Source organism: Cornus florida, unplaced genomic scaffold (assembly GCF_030987335.1).
Source record: "Cornus florida cultivar Cherokee Brave unplaced genomic scaffold, ASM3098733v1 CherokeeBrave_3.0.0_Hap2_Chr09, whole genome shotgun sequence".
In the NCBI taxonomy this organism is placed as follows: domain Eukaryota; kingdom Viridiplantae; phylum Streptophyta; class Magnoliopsida; order Cornales; family Cornaceae; genus Cornus; species Cornus florida.
In genome coordinates, this window is record NW_026775579.1 from 22870896 (window position 1) to 22881495 (window position 10600).

Genomic DNA, 10600 nt, shown 5'->3' on the forward strand with positions numbered 1-10600 from the left:
TAGACACTTCCTACTAAACTTTATTCTCACCCTATTATTTTAACATTTTTCAAGTTTGGGAAAAGAATGTGGGGGTGACAACCTATTGTAAATTAAGACTGGACTAGAACTCTTATTTTGTTATCTTTTGTATAGAAATATGATCATGTACCTTTTATAAAAATTAAGTGTAACTTGTATAGTGTTGTAATGGTAAAATTTGTATAAATAAATATATTTCATATGCTGTAACTTAATTAAAGTGATTCCTTGTTTGGATGAGACGGAGGAACGGGATATTTTATATGTATGTGTTGATTTTGGGGATGTTGTATATTATTGCATTGTGCGTTGGGACAGGATATATTAGTTTTGAGGCTAGTGAGGCCATTGCATTTTTTCTGTATTTCAACAAGTTGTAGAGGGACTTTTTCTGCGAAAGTTATGCCGAAATTTTATTTATTTTATTATTATTATTATTATTATTATTATTATTATTATTATTATTATTATATTTTTGGTATCTTTTGGGTCATTACATCATTATTAAAAGGGCCATATGTATTTTCATTATACATTTAAAGGTTGGCCCATATAATATATTAGTTTGGCCCACTTACATTCTTTCATTAATTAGGCCCAAAAAGTTATAACTCATTGGCGATTAAGATGTTATCTTATGGAAGGGGGATCTGATTTCTGAATCTGTATGTAATCGAGCCCGAATAAAGCCGAGCCCGAGCTTCTCGAAACTATACTGAGCCCGACCATGGCTAAGCCAAGATTGCCTGAGCCGAGCCTGAACACCACTCTGCAGATGATGAGCTGAGCCCGAACAACCCAAAGCTCGGCTCGACTCATTTGCAGCCGTAATCCTTCATCATCGTTTCCTTCACCACCTCAACGCCAAGTCCGATCTCACCATCATCGTTATCGGCACTGCAAGCCTCAAAGCAGCACCATCATTTTCTCATCGCAAATTTTTGTGGGTATATGTGTGTGTATAAGAGATGGAAGAGACAAAAGAAAGAGAAGAGAGAGTGGTGGTAAGTGATGGTGATAGCGGTGGTGAGTGAGGAGAGAGAAAGATGGGTCAGCGGTGGTGGGTGGTGGCGGCGGCGGTTGGTGGTGTTGTGTAGCTATATGTATATGTAGTAAATGTATATTTGTATGCGTTTTGAGATTTTTTTATTTCCTTAAAATTATTTATAAAGGTTAAAATGGTAATTTTAGGGTTCAAATTGGTCAATTCAAAAGTCAAAAGTGTAATTGTTCAATTTTAGAAATTTGAGAGTCAATGGGATCCCACTCGCCCTATGTTGTAGATGGCTGTCTTTTAGGCAAAACGGAGAAAATTGGTCAAAATTGATGGACTATGGGTTAGGGTTCTTTGTTACAAAATTTTAAATTATAAAAATTTATATGCAAATACTAAATAGTAGATATATTTCTTGTGCATTTTTTATACAACAAGGATTTTTTTTATACTCATACCCAACACAATATAATGTTTTAACATAATCAAATTAATATGGACCACCAATGTTCAAGAATAATATATAACTGTATATATATGGCTGAATGATCAGTCAAATTGACAAGGACTGAACAATAAGATATACTACGTAATGTTTTAGCAGTATGCAACAACTAACCAGTATGGACCATCAATGATGAAGAATAATAAAATCGTGATATATAGTTTCTTTTTGTATTCACTTATCGCGTGATTCCACTGCCGTTCTTGATTAATCTCACATTATTTCCATGATTTCTCTCAAATTTAATGTGATTATATATACAAATATTGAGCCAATGCAGGTTGGCTATAGCATATAATTTTTATTTTTCAAAATTTAATACTGCGTAGCATTTAATTGCAAACCATATATATATATATTTATAATTAATATACTAAAATAGTAAATGACTATTATTGAGCCGAAAAAAGATACTATACTTTTTTTTTGTGCATCGACTTTTCCTGACTGCGTGCGGTTACACTATAGTACCTTTGGAAGATGCCAAGGGGAATCTCAACATCTCTCTCCCCAGCGGCTGCTGGTTCTTCCAACGTCTCTCTCTCTAAACGCTTTCTCTCTGTATAACGACCAAATTAGAAGCCGGCAAAGCTGTCAAAAAGGCCACAACATTACTCATCAAATATATAAATATATACAACTTCGTAACGGCCCCCTAATGTGATATGTACATACATGTATGTGTGTGTATATATATATATAGCAAATTCTGGTTAAATTAGATTAACAGATTAAAGCACACAGAATTCACGTGCACCACTCTGTCAACCTGAAATTATTATTCCTTACCATAATTTTTAATTTTGGTCTATCTATATATATATATATATGCATATACATATAGTATTTATTTGTATGGATAAAGTGGTTGGTTTGGTCTAAGAAGAATGTTTTGAGTTTGAATTGGAAATTGGTGGGATGGGGGTTATGTGGTGGTTTTTTGGGTTGGTTGTTGCTGGGTTGGTTTATGGTGTGAGAGGGTACCCATTGGAGGATCTGGTGGTGAGATTGCCTGGACAGCCAAAGGTTGGGTTCAGGCAGTATGCTGGGTATGTTGATGTGGATGTCAAGTCTGGTAAGAGCCTGTTTTACTACTTTGTTGAAGCTGAGGACGACCCTCATCACAAGCCCCTCACTCTCTGGCTCAATGGAGGTTAGTTGTTTCTCTCACTCTCACACACACTACCTAAAAGCTTTTTGTGTTTGGTTGCATGAAATTGAAGTCCTGAAATTTGAATTAGTGGAATTGGAGAAAAACAACTTAGAAAATTCTGAATTGCTTATCTTGTGGGAAAAAAAAAATTTCTAGAGTTGTTTTTCTCCAATTTCATGACTTAGATTCCATATAACCGAACAAAAGGGCATGTTTTAAATTCGGAATTATTTTTCCCCAATTCTAATTTCAAATCCAAGACTCCGATTCCAGACAGTCGAACATAGTGCATGTCTTTTTAGTGTATTCTGATTCTTATGTAACCATTTTTGTTGTTGTTCCTTAGTTATTGGGTTCCAGTTCCACACACAACCAGTTCTGAAAGCTCTTAATGTTTCTCAAGTGGATTCGGACTCTTGTGTAGATTTTCTTATTTTATTTATATATTTATTTTGTTATTGAGTTGTACACACACAGACATTTATAGCTGTTTGCTCTTTCTTGTGATTATGGGTTGGTCTTTTGTTTCCTTTTGCTAATTTCCACCATTTTTTTTGTTATGCACATATATGTTTGTGGTCAAATTACTGTTATATTCACTTAAATTATGTGCCCATAGTAGAAAAGGAAAAAAAGAAAAAATAAAAAGAAAAAGAAAAAGAAAAAGAAAAAGAAAAAGAAAAAGAAAATCTTCTGATCAACAGCATCAAAGATTCAGAACAGAACTTGTTAATTATAGAATTTACGATATATATATTTTGCATTGGAAAAAAAAAATATACATTTAACCAAAATTTCTTCTCACAATTAGCAATTATACATCCCAGAGTTAGATTTCATTGTATGAATTTAATTAGAAAAATTCAAAATTGAAGTGTGTCTTCATTCCAGCACCTGTGTAGGCAGGACTAATACTGGGTAATGACTGTTTATATGTATGGAGGATTCGTCGTTCTTTAGGCTTTGACATAGTTCAATTATCTGTAAAAATGGTTTCAAGTTCATGGATAAAAGTTCTTAATTATCAGAATATTATGCAAGTTAGGGGAATTGTGAAGTCAAGAAAAACCTCCTATAGTTGTATTGACTATTGAGGGAAAAAAAAAAAAAAAATTTAACATTATATTTCCGCATTCAGGCCCAGGTTGCTCCTCAATTGGTGGTGGTGCCTTTACAGAGTTGGGTCCTTTCTTCCCTAAAGGCGACGGGAGAGGCCTCCGAAGAAATTCAAAATCATGGAACAAAGGTGTTTTACACAAAATGCTGTTTGAAATTATTTTGTATCATCTTGATTATAAAAATTGATTTATCTTGAATTTCATATATATATATATATATATATATATATATATTTGTAGCATCGAATCTTCTTTTTGTTGAGTCTCCAGCAGGAGTAGGATGGTCATACTCGAATACAACCTCAGATTACACCTGTGGTGATGCTTCTTCTGGTAAGAGAAATTCCTTAGAGACATAACCAAGCTTAGTTTTTCAATTATTATTTCTATTATTTGTTGTAGGTATAAGGTATATCGGAGGCTTTGTGTACTCTAATGCTTCGAGTTCATTCTATTTTTTATTGCAGCCATGGATTTGCACATATTCATGATGAAGTGGTATGATAAGTTTCCGGCTTTCAAATCCAGAGATTTGTTTCTTACAGGAGAAAGCTATGCAGGTAAGAACAACAATATATAATTGAAGCTTCAAATCTGGTCTTAGATTATTTATTTGGTAAAGAAAAAGTGGTGAATTTTTTAATCCGTTGAGGCTGCATTTGGTGTTTGGGATAAATACTTTTGTTGGAGCACAAGAATACTGGTAACATTTTGATAACGACAATGCACTTCTTCAAAATGTTCCACACTGCTGAGATTGTTAATGTTTTTATCATGATTAGCAACTTCATGAACTCTAGTCTACGTCTCTTCTCTTTTACCTCTCTAGAATCACCGATTTTTGTTTTTCGATAATTCCATAAAATTTATTTGTAGGGCATTATATACCCCAACTTGCCGTTGCTCTCCTGGACCACAATGCACATTCAACTGGTTACAAATTCAACATCAAAGGAATCGCTGTAAGAAACCTGATACTCATATTGAATGCCCTGCTTTTTCTTATTATAGAACTCTCGGATTAAAATCATTTCCTGTGAAACAGTGTCATGTCCCGTCCAGTTAGTGATGCACCTTACAAAAATGTTGTGAAGTTCAGCCACATATCACATCATTTTCGTAACATATATCACTAACTTGAGGAGACATGACTATTGTTTTGCTGGAGAGGATTTTGATCCAGAGCTCTCGTGCTTTGTTTAGAGACTCCCGGATTGTCCATACATTTTCTTTGATCCTTCCAATTCTTCTGATTAGATTGGGAATCCACTGCTGAGACTTGACCGGGATGCTCCTGCAACGTACGAATTCTTCTGGTCACATGGAATGATTTCTGATGAAGTTGGACTTGCCATCATGAACGATTGTGATTTTGAAGATTATACATTTGCTAGTCCTCACAATGTGACACAATCTTGCAACCAAGCTATGTCTGAAGCAAACAGCATTGTTGGTTCTTATATAAACAGTTATGATGTGATCCTTGATGTTTGTTATCCGTCTATAGTAGAGCAAGAACTGAGATTGCGTAAACTGGTATTAATTCTATCTCTGTTCTATCTGTTCTTCGATTTTCTTAAATAATCCTTTCGATAAAATTCACTTAAGTTTCGTCCAGGCTACGAAGATCAGTGTCGGGGTTGATGTGTGCATGACCTACGAAAGGTACTTCTATTTCAACCTGCCAGAGGTTCAAAAGGCTCTTCATGCAAACCGGACCAATTTGCCATATAGCTGGTCTATGTGCAGTGGGTAAGTAAATCTATCCAAACAGTTCCTCAAATCTTCCATCTCAAACAAATAACTTACTCATACTTGCAATATTTTCCATCAACTGTGAAGGTGAAGATACAGGATTACTTCAAAATGTTTCCCTTTTGAAATTCAAAATGGCATTTTTATAACATTTTCTAATTTTTTTGGTGATGCCAAAAAAGAACAACTTTATTCTACTAACTAGCTTGATATTATCAAATTGGAAAACTAATTATTAATTATTACAGACTATATAAATTGATTTTTATCCTTTACAAATCATCCGGTTTGTGAAATTAAAGTACATTGATTTTTTATCCTTTCTTTTATTGGACAGTGTTCTGAATTATAGTGATACTGATGGTAACATCAACATTCTTCCCTTGCTTGAAAGGATAGTCCAAAATCAAATCCCTGTTTGGATTTTCAGGTATCTTTTTTGAATTCACAGTAAAATTTAAAAAATTCATTCACATGAGCATTATTTGTTCATAAATATGATGAATAAAATTTGCCCAACTGTAGTGGGGATCAAGATTCTGTTGTATCATTGCTCGGTTCACGAACGCTAGTCCGTGAACTAGCCCATGATCTACACTTCAACATTACTGTACCATATGGAGCTTGGTTTCACAAAGGGCAGGTACTTACTCATCTGACTTTGGTTTATCCTTCACTGTCATATAAGAATTCATTTGAACTTGATCTTTTTGTGTAATATATATATATATATTCATGTTCATCTTGTTTTGAAACAACAGGTGGGAGGTTGGGCAACTGAGTATGGAAATTTGCTGACTTTTGCCACCGTAAGGGGTGCTGCTCATATGGTACCATATGCACAACCATCAAGAGCTCTGCATCTGTTCAGTTCATTTGTACGTGGCCGGAGATTGCCAAATACGACGCATCCTTCCATTGATGATTGAGGCGGGGGGGCGGCGGAGGGAATTATATTGCATTAGATGTTGATTTTTACTTGTTTCATACTTTGAATTTACTTATTCAAAGTAAGAAAATAATGGAAATGAAATAAGGATTCTTTTTCTGGCTAATATAAATGGTAGAATCTCTCAAGTGTAGAATAGAGCAAAAAGCTCTTTGACGCTTAATTGAATTTCTTAAGTAATATACGAATGATATGAATGAGAGATAATGAGAAAAATGTGAGAACAAAAGCTCTCTAGTACACACTAAGGTCACTCAAGTGATGTATCATAGTATTCAGACTTTCCCCACTCTATTTATAGAGTTTTGAAGCTCAAAAGAGTGGTTGGGAGTGGAACGCGCAAGGCTCAAGGTCAAAAGAGCCGTTATATTCAAATTTGGCCAAAATTTCAAATTCTGGGCACAAAGAGTCAGCTCCTTTTGAAGGGAGTCGGCTCCCTAAGCTTTGAGAGTCGGCTCTCTTCAAAAGGAGCCAGCTCCCTTGCTAGGAACAAGGTTTGCCTCTTCAAAAGCGCTACTGGAGTGAAAAGAGTCGGCTCTTTTGCTCAGGGAGTTGGGTCTCTAACAAGGCAGACTTCAAATGGACATATCTCAGTCCATTTAATTCCAAATGAGGTCAAATTTTACTCTAAATTTATTGCCTTCAAGTTAGCTTTCTAATTCCACCGGCCTTACAGAAAACCTCCAACCACAAAAATGGTTCTAACTATCTTAGTGGAACCTGGCCAGAAAATTTGCAATCCAGAAACATGCATCTTGCGATGGTCAGATATCAGTCAATTCAAATCCAATTTAGGTGAACTTTGAGTCTAACTTTAAAGGCTCGATGTCATATTTTCAATTCAACTATCTTCACATAAAAACTTCAACTACAAAAATAGTTATAGCAGTTTTAGTCTAGGCTGGTCAGGAAATTTTCTGGGTTAAAAATTACTTCTTATGGATAGCCATCTTTTTAGCAACTAGAACTTTGATGAATGATTCAATTCAGTTCAAGTCCAGTTTTTAAAAGTCTACGAACATATAAGGATGATAAATATCAAGTGCATTATGTCCTAGAATTATTTACCAAATTATGATAACAAATGCTTTAAAGATGAAAGATTAAGTTCAATGCATTAAACTCTACTTTCTAGTGACTAATATGAATCATATGATTGTTATGCATGGTCCTAGTATTTTTTAACTGAAGTGTTGAGTTCTTTCAAAGCTTCTACAAGCTTGAACTAACTCATTGTTTAGCAATGACTTCATATGTCAAATATATATGTAATGAAGTTCATAGTCAATTGCTAATGAATATAGAAATATATAAATGATGTAATGATATGTCTGGTCCTATAAAGATGATCTTCAAATGGATTTATAAATACTTTGACATTGAATCCTAAACACTGACCATAATATTTACCCATTTCTTAATATTTTGTCCATGATCGTATATGCTTTGAGGTATTCTTATTTTCTTCCTTTCTTTGAGTTGCTTGCTTGCTTATTGTAGTTTAAGCTATCTTTTGGATAAACTTTGTATTTTGTTTCTTGCAATTTCAAGTCTTCTTTGCATCTATTTCCTTGACATGATCTTGAATAATGGAATACTTGAAATGATCTTTATTGCTTCATTAAGGTCATTCTTTGAATGTGAATAATTTATAACATTCGATGTAAATATTAGTCCTTAAACACCATTAATGATTTGTAATCATCAAAATAACTAAATTGTTTTTGGATGAAATCCTTAAAGTCAACAATAACAACTATAACGGGCGGGTGTTTTGCGATTTCACCCAAAAGTCTAAGCTATTAGGTGAGGCTAATACCAAACCCATATTCAATCACTCTTCCATCCGAATCCGAATCTAGCCATTTGTGTATTTGGCTAGATTTTCTGTTGCTAGCCCTATTTATTTTGTTCTTGTTTGTTTTGGGTTCTAACCTATGTATATTTATTCTTCATCAATACATCTTCACTTCAAATAATAATAATAATAATAAATAAATAAATAAATAAAATAATAACTTTCTAAACCTAGTAATTTAATGATGATCTAAATAAATTTAGTAGTACTTAAAATATGTATCTATGAAACATAAATTTAGTAATTATATATATTATATTTAGTAATTATATCAAATAACTAAAATAGTGTAACAATTATGATATATATATATTATATATATAATGAAAAAAATATCCACATTTATTACATACTTTGAATATATCCACATCACCGTTAATTACTATACGTACCAACTTAAATTTGCCATATGGTAATTATGATCTTCTTTAATTATGATACCACACTTTTGTCTTTGCCAAGGCTTTGTCCCTTTCCATAAGTACCAAAAATGGTACAGATGGACAAATATAATGTTTATCATTATCTAATTAATGATCTATTATCCCCTCTAGAAAAATGAGGGGGTAATCCAAAACCATTTTGGGTGTTGAAAAATTTTCTCTCCCTGGTGCATGATTGTGAGCTAATGGATTTGGGGTTTGAGGGGTATCCCTTCACCTGGAGCAATCATCGAAGTGGGTGAGATCATATTCAAGAATGCTTGGATCAAGCCTTAGCTACTCAACATTGGTGTCGGTTGTTTCCCCAAGCTTGCCTACGTCATTTAACGGTTGCTGGGTCGGATCATTGTGCATTGTTTCTTCAACTTTCACCGACTTTTTCTAAGAAAGCTTGTCAATTTCGTTTTGATGCCCAGTGGGTTTTGGATCCTTTGTGTGATACTATTATTAGAGATGCATGGCGGGTGTCTATATCTGGCTCACGTATGTATCAATGGTCGGAAAAACTCAAATCCTGTAAGAAAGCCTTAATCAAATGGGTTCGCACTACTACTTCTCGGGACTACATTGATCGTACTGCAAGCCGTTTGAAATTTTTTAAAGAAAATATAACGGACTATGATCATGCTCAGGTGCTTATTGCAAAAAGCAAGTTGAATTCTTTGTGGCAGCATAAGGAGTTATATTGGTTTCAGAAGTCCCGGGTTAATTGGCTTTGGTTGGGGGATCGAAATTCAAATTTTTTTCATGCTTCTACTACCCGTAGACGACAGTATAATCATATATTTGGGTTGAGGATTCATAGGGTAGATGGATCGAGGAGGAGTTTTAGATTCAAGACCTGTTTCTCAATTATTTTCACCATATTTTCCACACTGATCATCCTACGGGAGTTGACCATTTTCTCCGGCATATTCCATCCCGAGTGCGACAGCCCTAGTTTTTAGGCTAGTGCGTCCCAAGATAAACCAAACGTAAATCCAATGATGATTCTAGAATGCGGAAGCAAAAGGTATAATAATGGTTTCTAGAGATACTACACATTTATAAGACACCAATGTGACCCTCAATGAAGTCACGAAACCCAAGGAAAACAAATGGGGAAAAGACGTTTAAAAAATGTACAAGAATTAACCTAGAGAAATGGATGCTACCAAGCATACCATTTGAAAGACAATGAAAAATTAATAAATTTAGACTCAAGAATCACCTGATTCGGAGTCCGGACAGAAAAGATATGAAAATAAGAACAAAATGGCATTCTTCGATTTAGAGATACCACGACCCTATCTCACTAAAACTGGTATAACTCTTACTAAGAGTGTATTTTTTGAGTGTAATTGGTACCATTGGAAATATGACTTCAAGCTCTTGAGTTTAGGTTCAAGAACGACCTAAGTTGGATAAAAAACGAAGGACATATGACCCCTGAAGTTGACCTAAGAAATCTATCCAAGAAAAACAAAAGGGGAAAGTCCCAGGGAGGATCAGCCGGCTGAACCCTCATCATCAGCCGACCAAACCCCAATGATCAGCTGGCCAAACCCCAATGATCAGCCGGCTGAAACTCCAAAAATCCAAAAAAATGGCTATTGGAATGCAAACTCGATATGTGCAGCCGGCTGATTTCTACTATCAGCCGACCAATGCACCCTGCTGCAGCAAAAAAAGCTGCTGTAAAGAATGGGGAAGGTTCTTGTTCCATTTCTAAGGCTATGCATGCTTCCCATTTCGATCGATCCAACTTATTTTCGATCGATCCAACTTATTTTCGATCGATCCAACTTTTTCGATCGATCCAACT

General features: G+C 34.7%; 1 protein-coding gene across 1 annotated transcript; it reads left to right on the top strand.

Annotated features, from left to right (window-relative positions):
- The first annotated feature begins 1977 nt into the window (after window positions 1–1977).
- LOC132273596 (serine carboxypeptidase-like 42) lies at window positions 1978–6607 on the top strand. Its single transcript, XM_059774577.1, has 10 exons — window positions 1978–2673; window positions 3812–3919; window positions 4032–4124; window positions 4259–4351; window positions 4668–4753; window positions 5049–5327; window positions 5410–5543; window positions 5884–5976; window positions 6072–6189; window positions 6308–6607. The coding sequence occupies exons 1-10, from the start codon at window positions 2439–2441 to the stop codon at window positions 6473–6475; spliced, it is 1407 nt and encodes a 468-aa protein (XP_059630560.1). The 5' UTR covers window positions 1978–2438; the 3' UTR covers window positions 6476–6607.
- Window positions 6608–10600: the final 3993 nt, after the last annotated feature.

What these genes read in the sequence shown, in the direction of transcription:
- LOC132273596 (XM_059774577.1), top strand. Translation starts at nt 2,439, where the DNA reads ATGGGGGTTATGTGGTGGTTTTTTGGGTTGGTTGTTGCTGGGTTGGTT. An exon ending in AGCTGGTCTATGTGCAGTGG is followed by an intron (nt 5,544 to 5,883) that starts GTAAGTAAATCT and finishes TTTATTGGACAG; the next exon opens with TGTTCTGAATTATAGTGATA. An exon ending in CTTGGTTTCACAAAGGGCAG is followed by an intron (nt 6,190 to 6,307) that starts GTACTTACTCAT and finishes TTGAAACAACAG; the next exon opens with GTGGGAGGTTGGGCAACTGA.